The sequence below is a fragment of the Urocitellus parryii genome, chromosome 2 (assembly GCF_045843805.1).
Source record: "Urocitellus parryii isolate mUroPar1 chromosome 2, mUroPar1.hap1, whole genome shotgun sequence".
NCBI lineage: Eukaryota > Metazoa > Chordata > Mammalia > Rodentia > Sciuridae > Urocitellus > Urocitellus parryii.
The window spans coordinates 171,928,967-171,946,306 of NC_135532.1; the positions used below are offsets into that span (position 1 = coordinate 171,928,967).

The 17,340-nt window shown below is 43.9% G+C and overlaps 1 protein-coding gene across 3 annotated transcripts in view; it reads left to right on the forward strand.

Moving 5' to 3' along the window:
- Nucleotides 1-17,340, forward strand: part of Kalrn (kalirin RhoGEF kinase) — a 440,727-nt gene that overhangs the window by 389,370 nt on the left and 34,017 nt on the right. The window contains exons 43-47 of one of the 3 annotated variants that reach the window (XM_077795355.1): nt 591-776; nt 1,143-1,314; nt 5,584-5,822; nt 7,816-8,072; nt 11,449-11,572. In XM_077795355.1, the coding sequence (XP_077651481.1) occupies nt 591-776; nt 1,143-1,314; nt 5,584-5,822; nt 7,816-8,072; nt 11,449-11,572 (978 nt within the window). Of the gene's footprint in view, nt 1-590; nt 777-1,142; nt 1,315-5,583; nt 5,823-7,815; nt 9,063-11,448; nt 11,573-17,340 lie in introns of those variants that run through there. The other 2 variants (XM_026395827.2, XM_026395817.2) reach the window with 2 other exon arrangements.

Here is a 17,340-nt window from a genome sequence, read left to right on the forward strand (position 1 = left end):
GGACAGAAAGGCCACTTCTAGTTCCAAGTGTTGCTTACCTTTTAGTCTCTTATTTTGGGGGGAGAGGGGGAGTACCAGGGATTGAACTCAGGGGTACTCACCCACTGAGCCACATCCCCAGCCCTATTTTGTATTTTATTTAGAGACAGGGTCTGACTGAGTTGCTTAGTACCTCATTTTTGCTGAGACTGGCTTCGAACTCATGATCTTCCTGCATCAGCCTCCCAAGCTGCTGGATTATGGCATGTGCCACTGCTCCAGGCTTATTCTCCTTTTTAATAAAAAACATGAAGGGCCAGGATAATTCCCATTCCTTTTTAGCTAATAGTTCTACCTTTCTCTGGCATTTCCCGGGAGCTATTTTTTTAATGGTTCTGTTACCCTTTTGTCCTTTCCCTCATGGGCCCTGTATGAATAGGATAGTGGCCTCAATCTGTCCCAGTGGGTGGGTCCCAACTCAGTGTCTTACTAGACTCCCAAGGCTTTTAGTGCCCGTCTGTTTTCCATGTTCCCAGAAGGGAACGTCATGTGGCCCAAAAGGGCTGTGTCCGCCTTGCTTCTCACTGGCTTCTGGCTTCTGTCTCCATCAGGGCACCCTGACCGCCCAGGGCAAGCTGCTGCAGCAGGACACATTCTATGTGATTGAGCTGGACGCCGGCATGCAGTCCCGGACCAAAGAGAGGCGTGTATTCCTCTTCGAGCAGATTGTCATCTTCAGTGAATTGCTCAGGAAGGGCTCCCTTACACCAGGCTACATGTTCAAAAAGAGCATCAAGGTGAGGGGCCAGCAGGCATGCAGAAAGGAAGAGCCAAGTTCTTGGAGCTGTGTCCCTCAGATGAGGCCCTGGAGTGGTGAGGACTCAGAGCCTCAAGGACCTCTCAGCCTAATAGCCTTCCAGCAAGTAGGCTGAAGGAAAAACAGTGATCACCCATGGGAAACAGTGACAGGCCCCCAGCTGGTCTCCAGCAAGATCCTGCATGTTCTTCCCCGCCCCCCCACCAAAGGCAAAAAACAGAGTATTTCCTATTAAGTCCAAAGCAAATTTTGGAAACTTCTCTGAGATAAAAGAACTTTGAGGTACAGTAATAGGTACCTGTTTTGTACAACTTCAATATGAAAAGGATCAACTTGTTTTTTCCAGATGAATTATTTGGTCCTGGAGGAAAACGTGGACAATGACCCCTGCAAATTCGCCCTCATGAACAGGGAAACTTCAGAAAGGGTCATTCTGCAAGCTGCCAACTCGGACATCCAGCAGGCCTGGGTGCAGGACATCAATCAAGTCTTAGAAACACAGCGAGACTTCTTAAATGGTATGTGCCACGCCTGCTTCCTGCAGGGCCTTCTCAGGGAACCCCACACCTCTTACCTTCCTTGGGTCTAAGCTCTTGGAGAGTTATGAGCTCAGAACACATTTTATATGGACTCCAACTGTTTACTTTTCAGAAACATTTTAGAATTCTTTTGAACCTGAATTCACAAATGGAGCAGATTGGGTGTGAGAAAGAAGGCCCATCTTTCCAACAGAAGAGATCTTCTCTTCTAGGACATACCATGCATGCTTTTTGGCCACCACTACCAGCTGGTAATAATTTTAGAAAAATTCTGAGATGGGGACATCCTGTCTCATGGGAGCTGGCTGGCAGTGATGTGTGTTTTCACACTTGGTGGCTAATGACTGGTACTCTCTCAGGCTATTTTTTTTTCCTATTTTTAAATTTTTTGTGCTCTTCCACTAAACTACACCCCCAACCCCTCACTAGGGTTTTGTAGAGATAACAGAATTTGACAGATCCGTTCCAATCCCTTCTCTGTTCCCAACACAGCAAGGGCCCAGATAAGCCACCCTCCTAACTGACCTTGCCCCTGTCAATTGAGAAGTGATCACTACCTCTAAATTTCCAATATACCCCCAACAAATTGATTATATAGAGAATATAGCTCTCTATGACCCTCCAGGAATCCCCTAACAAGTGGAATGAAGGAGAGTCCCTACCTTCTTCTTTATTTTTGCCCTGCTGGGATTTCTTCACATAGTGCTTGGCATGTGAAGGAAGTATACATTTTTACACTAGTGCTAATCTGCTGAATTGATGAGCTCAGAAGTCTCTCAAACAGAAATGGAGCCTGAAGTTGAAGGCAAAATGGAACCAGTAGCAAAGTAAATCTGGACAGTCAGCAAATATATCTGTCTGGATGTGTACACACACACACACACACACACACACACACACACACATATGCACACAGGACCTCCTCCAGATGTATAACCTCTTCTTGACTGCCCTGAGACTTGACTCCACGGCCATATGTACTCACACTTGTATGCACACATTCAAACACACACAAGACCAGCCCTAAGTGTCCCATCCTTTCTTCCCAGTACAGTGCTGACAACTATATCACAAGCCTATGTGTTCATGTCTACACACACACTCACACACACATGCACACATATCCACAGGTCCACCTCTGCATATATCACTTGCCTGTACTCAGGCTGGCACTAGATGTTAGGTGTACTCATACATGTACATACACATGTACACTCATATATGGGCCAACCCTTGGGCCTGTCACCTCTGCTTGTCAGTACTAGATCTAGACTTTCAAATGATACAACATAGCATTTTCTGGATGTCTAGCATGGAACTGAATGCTGTGGAGAAAGATAAGAGATGACATCCTAGTTGAGGACTTGGGCAAGGCACGATGTATCTCTGGGCCTCAGTTGACTTGCTTTTTGAGAAGGAGAATTTGGGGCTAGGGTGGTGGCTCAGTGGTAGAGTGCTTGCCTAGCATGTGTGAGGCCCTGGATTGAATTCTCAGCATCACATATAAATAAACAAAATAAAAGTCCATTGATGACCAAAAAACATATATGTAAATAAAGAATAAAAAAAGAAAAAAAATAAAAGGACAGTTTGGGGCTAGATCTACTCTACCCATGCTGGGATGAGCCATGGTGGGCCAGCAGTATTGGCTACAAGGAAGCATGGCCCACTGACCTGAAGTGTCAGTTTTCTCCATGGTAAAGGAGTAAACACAATGTTTTTATTTTTTAAAAAATGGAGATTATATAGCAGGATGGCATGACTTTTTAAGAGAGAATATGCATATTTACAAAGAGTTTTTGGGGGGGCCATGCCCTCTGCCCTCCAGCTATACAAAAGGTTGGTAGAAAAAACTAGACTCTCTAGAGCTCTTTTCCATTCTAAAAAAATCTAAAATTTCCCCCTGAGGGATAGTAGCAAAAGTTGTATTTAGCTTAAAATTTATGAATATACAATTTTGGATTAATGTAAAGACATGTAAATATACAAAATATATCCATTTAAGTTGCATCCAACTAATTAGTAATCTCTGATTCTAAGCTAGAATGAGGATTTTAAGTTCAACAACTTAAGACCATAGAAAAATAAAGTAGGACAAAATGTGAAACCATAAATTATTTAAGTGACAATAATCACTCTCTTATTGTACACCAGGCACTATATTAAGCAATTTTACCTGTTTTTTTTTTCACATTTTATCCTCACATCAACATGGAAAGACAAGTATTATCATCCTACTCTTTTTCAGGTGACAAAAGGGAGATTCAGAGAAGTTAAGAAACTTATCCAAAGTCACAAAACACTAGATGATAGAAAAAGTGAACCTAGAACTACAAGATTTCAAATTAGGCTCTTAACCACAAGATTGAAATGTAGTTGCTAGTGGAAGGACTTACATGTATCTATGAGCTCCCTAACAAGCAAAGCAAAGAAAGAAACAGACTGTGGCATAAGACACTGAACCTATCAGAGATACAGTTTTTCTGATCCTAAGATCCAAATGATGCAAACTGAGGCTGGTAAAAGAAGGTAGGGCTTTGGGGATGGGGTTGTGGCTCAGCGGTAGAGCGCTTGCCTAGCATGTGTGAGACACTGGGTTCGATTCCCAGCACCTCGTACAAATAAATAAAATAAATGTCCATCAACAACTAAAAAATTTTTAAAAAAGAAGAAGAAGGTGTTAGGGCTTCTATTTAGCTAATTTAAGAAAGCATACTTCTTTTCGAATGCTTTAGCATAATCATTGCAGATAACCAGGTAGTAACACAATTTCACATGCTAGGTATTGAGTCATGGATTAGATTTGATTACTAACTAGATTATTGTTACCTAAACATTTAATGCCCATAGAAAATTCCCCAGGCACAAATCTGAGCTCTGCAATCCTGTTACCTACTTGGCCACACTTGAGAGACAAGGCTGTGGTGATGGCCCAGGGCCAGGCTTTTATTTATAGAGACACACAGAAGCATCTCAACCCACTTTCCCTCCTAAGACCTCAAATAGAAAAGAGTGTGGCCCTATGTTGAATCCTATGCAGACCTGTTACTGTGGAAATATCTTTATAACTGAAAGTTCTCAGGGTTCCTGTTGTTAACCCATTAGCTATCACACTGATTACTGACCAGAATAATGTCATCAGGCCAGTCCTTGAAGTCATCCAGCATTCTACCTGGATGGCATTTGCCTGGCTGTACCTCTTTAGTGATCAATCTTGGGAATTTGGTTATCTTAAACTCAATAAAACAAAGCTCATGTCTTTCTCTTAAAGTTAGCTTGTTCTCCTGTCTTCTGAGTTGCACTGACTACCATTTTCCCAGTCTCCAACCTGAGCCATCTTCCTTTCCTGCTTGCTGATCCCAGCTAGACCATCAATCTCATCTCTGCTTTATATTCACACAACCATGTTCTTGCTAGATCCTCTGGCCTCTTGCTGGTTACTGTCTCCTGGCTTCTAAATTAGAGAGGAAGCCTTTTGTCTCTTCCTCTTCAACCCCTCTGCCAACTGCTACAAGGTTGATGTTCATAAAATGTGTCTCCAGAGATAGAATCTGAATTTACAACTTTAAAGTTCATTTTTAAAAAATTTTTTAATCATAGATGGACACAATACCTTTATTTTATTTATTTATATGTGGTGCTGATGATCAAACCCAGGTCCTCACACATGCTAGGCAAGTGCTTTACCTGAGCCACAATCCAACCCCTTAAAGTTCATTTAATCCAGTCATTTTTCATGATCTTCAGAATTAAATCCAGCCTAAGAGTCCTGGCTTTCTAGATCATCCACTTCATCACCCTCAACCTCCCTTGCTTATCTGAATCTTCTTCTCCATGGAAACCTAAGGGCTTCAGCTCCTGGGACATCTGACTCCAGCCTGTTCCTTGAAGACCTCTCATTTGCTTCCCTCCTGCAGAATCTAAATATCAGAGGGACAGCCAGCCCTCTCCCAAAGCTCTTTATTCCCAATCCCCTATCCCCAGACAACACACACCTGGAAGCCGGTCCCACAGAGCCTGCTCTCCTCCCCTCCCTTTGCACACTTGGCACCTAGAATGTGCTGCCATTTTGTTTTTTATTTTCCTTATTTAGGAAGGTGCCCTGGTTCTCACAGTTCTATAAAAACAAAGGTCGTAACTTCCTCACATAGCCACACTCTGCCTAGCACAAAGCCCAGTACCTGGTAAGCCTCCAGATCCTCATGGGATTCCCAAAGCTTAGGATGACCGGCTGCCCTTACCTTGCAGCACTACAGTCACCCATTGAGTATCAGCGGAAAGAAAGGAGCACAGCTGTGATGCGGTCCCAGCCTGCTAGAGTTCCCCAAGCCAGCCCCAGGCCCTACTCCTCTGTCCCCATGGGCTCAGAGAAGCCCCCAAAGGGCTCCACCTACAACCCACCTCTGCCACCCCTGAAGATATCTACCTCCAATGGCAGTCCAGGGTTTGACTACCACCAGTCTGGGGACAAGTTCGAGGCCAGCAAGGTAAGTGCCAGCTCTTCACTCCTGCCTTCACCACCCTGCAAGCACAGCCTCAGAGGCCACTTTAGGAAACAGCATTTTTTATGCTAATTATTTTAGCCGGAACACTCCACTTAATACAGTCTAGTCTCAATTATTTTCCTCTCTTCTCCTATAAATTGAGTTAGACCAGTTCCCTCTGACTCAGACACTCTGTGTTAAAGGGCTATTATCAGCTACAAAAACTTAATAGATACAAAGGATTATTGTGATGATAAGCTTGAAAATGGTTGAATTTTACCAAATAGAGTAGTAGTGGTTATGTGTAATCTAAAAGCCACGACTCCAGTGTGTGCCATCTGCAGACAGCCCTATTTTTCCTCTTTCTTTTTTTTTAATTTTTTTAGATACACTTGACAAAGAGTATATTTTGACATAGTATACATACACAGAGCATAACTTTTTATAACTAGAATCCCATTCTTGTGGTTGTACATGATGAGGAGTTTCACTGTGGCGTATTCATATATGAACATAGGAAAGTTATGTCCAATTCATTCTGTCTTTCCTCTTCCCATCCTCTCTCCCTTTCTTTCATTCCCCTTTGTCTAATCCACTGAACTTCTGTTCTTCCCTTCCCCCACCCCCACTCATCATGTGTTAGCATCCACATAGCAGAGAGCATATTTGGCCTTTGGTTTTCTGGAATTGAGGAGCCAGCCCTTTCTAATGATGGCCCATCTTGAGCACCTAGGGAAGCAAGTTCACAGTTCTTCACCACCCAGTGGCTGATGTGGCAAGCAGAAGCTGATCATGAATGTGTGAACGGGGAAGCCAGTCTTCACAATCCATGCTTCAGATATTACTTGAGGATAATTGTAGACCTAACCATAGAACTAGTCTACACAGCTGGTTTGACCCTCAAAAAAGTAGTAAGAACAAGAGAGAAATGGGGAAAGCGCTAGGTTAGGAATCAAGTGATCTAGTTTATATTCCACATTCTGAAACACACTTGCTTTAAAACCTCAGCAAGTTTGTTTGTCAGGCCTCGGTTTTCCCTAGAGCTCAATGAGTCTGTGAATAGGGCAGCCTACATTGATTACTTACATAGTCTGAATGTGTCATTTTATTTTTCCCCAAAATTGTTAATTGATATTCCTCTTGTTAAAATTGATTCTTAATGTCCAAGTTCAATTTTGTTCATTTTGACTGTACCAACCTATTTCATCATATCACCTGGAAATGACTTTGTCCCTTATAAAGATACAGCCCTTGTGAATCAATGGAAGTCAGCTTGGCATTTGGTCAACCATATTGAAGAGTTTCTGGTTCCCAGCATGCTGTAAGAGGCGGCAGGGCCTCCTGGAGAGGTACAGGTCTATCAAGAAGCAGTGGCCCTAGTGGAGACTCAAGTGAAAAGGTGGAATAGGCAGCACCTTCCCTATTAATGAGGGCAGGAGGTGAGGCATTTTGTTCCCACAGGGAATTGGGCCAAGGTAGGTCATGGCATTGCCTTCAAATGGAGCAAAAGTGTATTCTTCACTCCTGTCTCAAGGAGGCTCAGAATGTAGAACAAGGTCAGTTGATGTTTTTTCAAAAGGAAAAAAAAAATGTAGTAGCAAAGCATCTGTGTTCTTTCCACAGAGGAGGATGGTGACCCCTGACCTGAGCTTTGCTCTGACCGTGCTATGCTCAGGTACTTATGTGTCCCTGGGCTAGTGCCAGGTTCTTCCTGCCATTAGCAAGAGAACACTGTCAGGAAGGTTGCATACTAGGAAGGGGCTTTCAGGTTGAGGGAATTTTACACCTTTGCTTGGTCTAGGGCTAGCAGTATTTATACCTGTTCACCCTTTACTTTACTATCCTATGAAATGTGAGAACATGTTTATGAGTATATTATTACTGAAGGAATGTTCTGCCTGCTGATGGCTTGGCCTTAGCCATGCAGTAGGGTGCAGAGGAAGCACATCTGAACCAGCCTCCTTGTGTTTATGTCCTTTTCATCCTTGGCTTTTAGCAGAATGACTTGGGTGGCTGCAACGGGACCTCATCTATGGCCGTGATCAAAGATTACTATGCACTGAAGGAGAATGAAATCTGTGTGAGCCAAGGTGAGGTGGTCCAGGTCCTCGCCGTCAACCAGCAGAACATGTGCCTGGTGTACCAGCCTGCCAGCGACCATTCCCCCGCAGCTGAGGGCTGGGTCCCCGGCAGCATCCTGGCGCCCCTCACCAAAGCCACAGCAGCAGCAGAAAATAGCGACGGGAGCATCAAGTAAGTGCCTCGTTGGCTTCCCTGGGAAAGGAGTATGTGGATTAAAAAAAAAAAAATTAAAAAACAAAAGAACACAAAAATGCAAACACACAGTAGGGAATTACTGCTGCTTATCCTCGACAGTGCCACTGGAACCAAGGGTTGAGTGCTGGCACCTCCTGCAGCGTGCGGCATCCAGGCCGGATTGTTCTGGTTTATCTGTTGGTGGTGGTTGTGGTTTTTCTTTGCTTTTTGTTTATAATTTTCTGTTTGTTTTTTTCCCTCTCCTCCCCACCCACTCATTAAGACAAGAACCCTACTGAAACCCTAGGTGACAAAAGGCATGCCTTCCGTTGCTACATTTGACCCACCACGGGACTCACTGGACTGGACTTCTATTTATATTGTATGAAGTTACTGAGATATATATTTTTTTTTGATTGACACCAAAAAATGACCTTAGCACAAATGCCAGACCTGAGTAGGTCAGAGCCCGCTGCTTCTCCCAGAAGAGAGGGAACTTTTTGGTTGTCTGTGGCAATTCCTCTGTACAGATTGTAACTTTTTTAAAAATTCCCCCCCTCCCTTGTCACTTTAATATATGTTCATGGTAATTTGTAAGATATTTCTCTTCCTTATTTTCGTTGCGAAAACCCCTCCGAACACATTCCTGTATAAAATATTTTGCACTATTTAAAGAAACCCATATGGATGAAGTCAGGTTGTGCAATATGATGGAGAGTCACAATGTTCATCATTGTACCTGTAATGTAACTAATAATTTTAAATGTACTATTTTAAATATGTAAAATAAATTTTCACCATGAGCATGTTTTAATGAGGTTAAAAACTAGTTGACCCTTTTTCCCTCATCTCATTATTCTTGAACTCTTAAATGTGCAAATGATTCTCCTTTTTTTTCTTTCCTTTTCTATATTTTAGGAGTTGGCTGAATACATTGGCAGTTTTTTTTCTACATAAAAAAATGTCATTATCACTAAAGCTATGACAGTAGCCTTTCCTTCTAAACAGCCCTTATTGGTTTTCTTTGGCTTCTGAGATGAGATGCTGTCCAATGGGTTCATAACAACTGGACAACTTTGAGGTGCTGACGTAAATGAATGGCTAGAGGAGAGACAGTGTTTGGCTTGCTTTTCATGCTGCATGGTCAGCCACAGAAGGGGCCCAAGGCACACCAGTGAGGTACCTGAGCCGTGGCACCAGCAAAACCATGCTGCTTTGACCCTTCTGGATCAGGGGATAGAAGCTACTGATTACCTTGGCCTTGCCAGGTAAATGCAGATCCAACTGGAAATCTGTAGTGGCCCCTAAAACAAACTGGGCCCAATCCATTTTATTCTAAAGATGCATGATTTGGGTGCCTTTTAGGAAACTCTGGGAATAGAGACTCTTAAAGCACTGACGTCCTCATTAACCAACGGCCTGGCAGAGCCAACTCTTAGTGACCTATGCCCTAGTTACCAGGCATTAAGCACTGCTTCCTCCTCCTCACTGGGTCTCTTGGTCACTCATTCACACTTCCCATTGGAGGGAGGGGAAGAGGAGGCTCAAGCTAAGGAAAGAGAACAAATTGAAATACACACTGGTCATTTTGGTCCTTACCAGCCTCTCTTGCTTGAGAATTGGTGGAGGTGGAGGAGAGAAACTGCCTAAAAATGGTGTTGGTATTTATCAGTGATGGTCACTCCCATGCTAGGACCATAGGGGTCAGAGCTGGTTGCAGTGCCTACTGGATAAATGTCACAGGAACCCTGTGTCCACATCAGTCCCCAGGCTTGTGGCCAAGAGATGGAAGCTCCCCAGAACATGATGACGAGTGCTTCTGGGAAGAAAAATTGAAATTGAGCCTGTCCTGCCACTTACACTACTCTAAGTGTTCTGAATGCTATTTTTAACATTTGTCATTTCTTACCAAGAGTACTGAGGAGCCCAGAGGGTGATGATAAACAAGAACACTCTTCCAGGTGCACATACACACATATACATACACACCATGCTGACAGCCCCAGGGGACCTTTTCAGCAAGGACCTCCCTGACTTGAGATATTCTTAGAAGGAGCCAGGGACATGGATTTGGGAGTAAAAGTTTGAGCTAAAGGTTTGCTCCATGCCTGTTCTCTCTGAGAGAAGAGCTGGAGCAAGGTACTAGAACACAGGCCATTTAGAGAGCCTGCCCAGCCAGGAGGTCCAGGCAAGCTCTGGCCTTCTAAAGGAACTCATTGTGCCAAAAGACCCAGGAACCTGACTGTGATTGCATTTTCCTCTTCAGGTTAATTGTTGAGCCTGTGTGTTAGGTGATGAATTATTTTTGGAACACCTCCCTTGGGACATCCTGGCATATAAGGAGTGTCAAGGAGATGCTCTGTGTTTGGGAGTACCTTCCTTCCCCCTAAATCTCACCTATCCCTCCCCCTTAATGAAGATTCTCTTCCCCATGTTTGACAAGGAGACACTGAAGGGATATCAAGCCTCACTTAACTGCAGACAATGATTGGAACTTCACCCAAACCCTGTGCCCACATGCAAAATTGATGCTGCCTGCTCAGGGTCTCTGATGCTGTCTTTGCCTTTAAGTCTGATAGATGTGGAACTCTAGAGCTCTGTTCCAACCTTCCCTTTATAGAATCTCTGAAGAAGGAGCTCCCAAACTCCTGGTGGGAAAAAAAGAAGTTAGAAAGGCATGAAAAGGCTCTGCCACTGTCACCTCCCTGGGAGCACATGTTGGGTCTTGTCTCAGCAAGGAAACTCGAGGACCTATATTCACAAACATTGAGTGATACAGAGAATAGTCCAAAACCCTTTGTCCTAAAGTACCCAGATACATGAGTCCTGCTCAACCACTTATTAAGTCAGCTGCCCCAGAAATCCTGTCTGTTCTACAGTATTTGGGAGTGGCCATACCCAAACATAAATAATAAGATGGAAACCTCAAAATCATCCTTTTGGTTCATTATATCTAGGCCTGGGAAACTGTCAGTAGCTCATGCACAATAGAATACACTTCCTTTGACTTCCCTATTCCACTCCGACTCATTGCTTCCCATCCACCCTGCCCTCATGAGAAGAACTCAGTCCTAGAAGCTTCCATCAGATGATCTGCAAACCTCCCAGGGAACTTTAATGATCCAGTCCTCATGTTTTCTCCACATACTGTAATCACTCTTGTACATCCCTCAGGAAGGGTCAAAGTTCATCCTTGCTCACTTCCGGTGGGAAGTGAGATTAGCCACCAGCCACTACCTGGCATGCAGGATTGGGGCCTTGGAAGCCAGGGCTGGACTGGAGCACCTCACCTGACTCAGTGGCGGTGAGCCCGCCCACCGCCTCACTCTGCCCCAACCTGCCGTTTTGACTGGTGCATTTTTTGGTACAACAGGAAGTCATGTTCATGGCATACTCTACGCATGAGAAAGCGGGCAGAAGTGGAGAACACGGGTAAAAATGAAGCCACAGGGCCTCGTAAACCCAAGGATATTCTGGGCAACAAAGTCTCTGTTAAAGTGAGTAAGGTATTCCAGAGCTGTGTCCCTCTCATCTACTCCCACCCCGCAGCATTCTCACAAGGCAATTGGGGTGGATGGGGATTTTTATTTTTTATTTATTTATTTTTGGGGGGCCCAGTGTCGGGACCAGAGGGGAAGTAGTTTAGCAGGATTTTGCATGCAAGATCAATTTATTTTTCATTTTTTATTTCTCCTGGCAACTTCAATTCAAGTAAGTACTTCTTTTGTTTTCTTTTATACTTTTCTTTTTATACTATGCAGATGTTTTAAAGCAAAATTATCTGCAGCATTATTCTCTTAGAAATGCAAGATGCTTCGTTCATATTAAATTTCTCAAAGCTGCCCATTCAGTATCCTAGGTTTGGGAATACATGCAGGTTAAAGGGATTAGGGATGCCTTCTAAACCCCTAACTCAGTGAAAGGCTGAAGTTGGGAGTTTAAGGGCCACTGTGTCCTTGGTATAGTTTTATTTCTTTTCCCCAGGGCTCAGACAACATCACCTTTAAGCATTTTACTTGCCTCCCTGAATGCACAGGTGTGGCAGAGAGGCGCATTGGTAAAGCTCAAGTTATTGCTTTGTAATAATCCATCTATCACTTTGAAATCACAGGTCCTGAGTTTAGCTGACCCTTGTTTTCCCCAACAATATAATATCCATTGTGTAAATTGAGCCCTCTGAAAAGACCTTCCTCTGGACAATGGAAATCCCACACATTGATTTTGTGAAAATGTGTCATTGTCTGCCTGGCAATTGGTTTGCCCCCTTAAGCAGAGTAACAGCAACTAATACCCATTCTAACATCCTTCTTGGGGAAAAGAAATTGTGTGCTTTCCTTGGCCCCCATCTGAGAAGTCCGGCCTCACAGGAGACAACAGTTGAAATTCCACAGCACTCATGCTTCATTCAGCCGCTTCCATTGCTCTTTCCTGTGAGATAAGCAGCTGTCCACAGTGCCAGCCTCCTCTCCCTTAAAAGAGCATGCTGCTGCCCTTGTGACTCATGCCCCCATCTTCAAAGCACTTGGTTGCTTCTCTGCCCAGTTTCCCATCGACCATGCTTCTCTGAAGTTCTCCTCTCTCCTAGCCAAAGCTACCTGCATTCTAACTGTGTTCTCTTTCTTCCCCCTTCCTCATGCTGCCAACCAAGGAGACGAACAGTTCCGAGGAGTCAGAGTGTGATGATCTTGACCCTAATACTAGCATGGAGGTAGAAGCAGCTATGTTATCCTATTTCCTACCATGATTGCCTTTTTTTGATTTTTGTTCTGTAACAGTGACCTTGCTAAAGTGGCCAGCCATTCAAGGATAAATTGCGATGTTAGGGCACCTCCCGGTGTCCCCTCCCAACTAAAACAGCAACAACAGCAGCAACAAAAACTGAATTCAGTTCTATTTTGGTAGAAAAACTCTATCTCATCTTTTTTTAAAATTACCTAAGTGTGTAGTTCTCTTGAATGCTTGTTTAATATTTTCTTCTTTGGCAGGTTTAGCGTTGCGTTGAAAATATTCAACCTCATTATTTGAATCAGAACTTTTTTTTTTCTTCATGGAAAAACAACACTGTAAATAGTGGCTTTGTTTCTCCTTTTTGTTCACTCCTACACCCTTGGACTTTTCCTTTTTCCCCTTTACCTTCTTCCTCTTGTCCTTCTTCTGCTGGAATTTATTCCTCCTTCAATGCTCCAGAAAAGTCATGGGTTAAGTGAGGTTTTGCAGGTGATTTGGCTCCTGGTCACTACATGTAGCAAGTTGGTCACAAATGAGGTGTGATAAGAGCAACTGGGAGGCACACCTTTGCCCCATCCCTGGGGTCCATGGGCAGTGTCTATATCATCACATGAAGGAAAAGAAACCCTGGGGATGGCCTTCCTCCCAGAGCGTGGGCAGAGGTCTCTCTGGAGATTGTGAGAGTGGAACACGGCAGGCGGGACCTTTTCTGCTCTCCAGGTTTACAGGGCTGAGGGAGATGAACTTGTGCTTCTGCCAACAGGAACATTCACTTCCGACTCCTTGTAGTCCATGGGGTTATAGAAACAATGGCTCTTCCACAGTTTGCACTGAAATACAATCATCACAAATTCACAAACCACAGAGAATTTGATCGAGTGTCGAGCTGGCTGTCCTTGTCACATTGTCTTTCAGAGTAGATGGCAATGCTTTTTTCCAAAGCTATGTCCTCATTCCCAATACCAGATAAAAGTTCCAAGATTTCCTGTAAATGCAAAATAGGGAATGTTTTTCAAAAAGCTTTTCCTTTATATAGCCCTAAGCTTTTCACTTAACTGTATGAGATGTGATAGGACCTTAAATTATTATTCTTAAATTTAATTTAACCTAATCTCAAAGAAGTCTGCCATATTCTTGAGAACCCCCACAAAACCTGAGAGAGCCCATAAGGCCTGAGATGGGTAAACCAGCTGTGGAAGAAGCCAACTGCGTGGAAACAGACCAGAGGCAAATGGTGGAAAATGGGATTTCTTCCAGAATAAAATAGTCCCCTGTGGATGTGAGCATTGCCACTGAGCTAAATCCAGCAGGTGTGGTCAATACAGCGCTCCACTGTGGGAGGAAGTGGGTGTGGCCATTGTAGCCTAAATGTATCTTAGAGAATAAGGAAGCTGAGGGAAAATTCTGTTCCTACTTTCCTTGCATTTTATAGGATAGGCACCAGCATCTGTGGGTTAGGTAAATATCAACTTGTAGATGCCAGTGGCACTTTATCTCCAGGCCAGGTGTTTCTGGCATGTGTCAAAGATACCAGCTGCAAGCAGGGTGGGCTAGTGAGACGGAGGGGGAAAGCCAAATATCCGTGTTCCAGAAGGCAGTTTGGGACCTTGTCCAGCTCTGGTGGCTTAGAGGGCCAAACATGACTTTCCCACTCTCTGAAGGAAGAGATGGGTGCAGAGGGCTGTGCGACCAGGTGAGTAGCACCCACTGAAAAAGTTAACTCATGTAATCAGATGCTATGTTCTACATCTAGATGAGAAAAAATGCACAGGTGCACACATACATACCTTAGTGCTGCCTTGCCAATTGAACATGTTTTTAAGGTTTTTATTCATGGAGGCTGATGGCCCTTTTGAGAGCTGAGTGAGGTGGCTCCCTTGGAGGTGTTACTAGGTGCATAAACAAACACATTATGATGTACATGTGGAAAAGAGAAAAGCCAAAAATTGTGCTGATACATGTCCAAAAAACGTTCTTCAAATACAATGATCAAGGCACAAAGTTTCTTTTAGGCAGAAATTTCAGTTAACTCAAACCCTTAAGGGGCATGTGATCTGAAGCTGCAAACATCCTGGTTAATGATTCTGTAGTAGTCATGCTTGTAGCCCTGGCACATTCCATGTAGATCCTCCTAAGCTTCAGTGTGCTCTTCTGAATATGTTACCATCTTGAAATTAACTCTGGGCATATGAGCAGCCAGAGGAAAAGCCAGCATTGTGGCACTGCTAGTTTGACACAAATAACAAATAACAAATCGGATGTGGGAAATTAACCTGTTTTGTTTGTCATGACTTGAAAATTTCTGAAGGGATATGCAAGTAGAACTTTATGGCAACAAACATGGTAGATGAAAAAATGACCAAGGGGACATAGTAAAGACCAACTTGGAGTGCCACCTCTTGAAGTCTTCTTGCTGTTAAGGCAATCACTTAGTACCTCATTCCCAGAGCCAGGCTGGCCCCTGACCTCACCCTTGTCTTCTGAACATGACACTGCAATAGGTGTTGGCTCTGGGAGCAGGTCCTATGCTCTTGCTGGGCTGAACTACAGCCTCCTCTGTTACTGGAACCCTGGCTGTCAATCTGGCACTGTGTACCCATGCATTTGCTCAGCACCAGGTCTCCAGATGTTAAATCCTACCCTGCTGACTGACTGCCCTTGACCTGGTTTCATCATGTTCCTTCCAGTCCCAGCTGTGTACAGACTCATCTCCTGCCTCCATGGGAATGATGTCACCAAAGCATTCTTTACTTTCTCTCAAATGGTGAACTGAAGGGTCCCCTTAAGGCGCAGTTTCCTGGGGATTTTGCTTACCCACTGGGTGCCTGCCACCCCAAGGCTGGCATATGTCTCTAACCACCCTAGTATTTGGAGGAGATAATAGGCACGTCCTTGAAAGCTAATTAAGAGAGAAATAAAGCATGTTGAGTCTTAGGAATCTGGTTGACAAAAGATACCCTGTTATGGAAAGGGAGCAATTAGCTCTGCTCTTTTCCTCCTCTTCCTTCCCCTGCAGAGTCAGCTTATGGATTCTCAAGCCCAGCCCCACTCACCAGCCTTTGCAAGATTGGCTCTAGGTCCATGTGGTTCCCTGGTGGCCTGGTCCCCTGTCCTTCTATGACTATCCTTATCGAGAACAGATCTCGAAATGATGACCATCTGTCTCTAGAGCTTTTCCTTGCACAGATAAAACTTTGAGAGTGAGAGTAAAGGGGAGTATTATATATGAGATAAATGTTTCTACATGGAAGAAGAGTCCAATCAGTGGGAATCAAACACTAGGACACCTTGGGAACAAGTTAGTTCATTTTTTTCCTGGTACGGGTTGGACTGCTGATTTCCATTTCCTGGGTGAGGAACTACTAATCATCCTGCCAGCTTCTCAGGCCTGCCTCTGCCATCATGTCTGTGCTGACACTCAAGGCTGGAGCCAGTGCTTGCGTGTCCAGGTCGGCATCTGCCCTCACACAGCCCTCGCCCATCTCTAAGGAACCTGAATCCTTTCTGCACTGTACTGAGTTTCCCTTAGGACCCAGGCAAGACTGGTTGTTCCCACATCCATACACCATGGAAACATTTTCTGAGGACTGTCAATTCTTGCATTTTGACACTTAACTTCTCAACCCCAGCATTGCCATCTGGACACTGGGAAAGGCCAGGGTCAACCTCCAGGCTTGGACCTTTGTCTTCAAGAATATAGAATCTCAGCCCAGCATTTACATCAAACCCAATTAAATACTTGCATTTTATTTTTTAAAATCTCAATTCTACTTTTAGAAGAGAAGCTCAGTCCATTAGAATAAGAAATTTTAAGGATTTCAAGAAGACTGCATATCTGCCCCAGCCTTTCAGTAGTGCCAGCCTCATTCATGACACAGAACAAGTATAGACATTTTTCCCCAGGGGCCCCATGCCAGCTGCCGGGTATTTAGCTCAGGAATTAAGAACAGATCTTGGAAAGGGCTCTGAAAGACAAGCAAAAGACAAACACTTGGAAGTTGAAGTTAATTTTGGAGGAAATTTCCAATCAGAGTAAGAAGCAGATTTTCAGAATCAACAGAACCTTTGACGCTTTCAGTTAACTCCATCCTCTTCATTTATTTTTACTGTTGTAAATCATACACAATGTAAAGTTGAGCATTTCAACCACTGATTAGTGTATAGTCTGGTGGCATTAAGTGCCTTCACAATGTATGTCCATCCATTTCCAGAACTTTTTTATCATCCCAAATGTACTGTGTGCCCACTAAACATTAGCTCCCTCCTGTCATCTGTCCCCCCAGCCCCTTCCATTAAAAAAGGGGGTGAACTGCGGCACAGGAAATTTTAACTTTATGCTAGAAAACTAGAAGGTGGCCAGGTGTGCTGATGCACATCTGTAATCCCAGCATCTTAGGAGACCAAGGCAGGAGGATTGCAACTTCAAGATCAGCTTCAGCAACTTAACCATATGCTTGTCTCATTAATAAAAATCCCCTGTACTTCAAATTTTAAAAAGAGAAAGAAAAAATAAAACTAGAAGGCGCCCTGAGGTAGC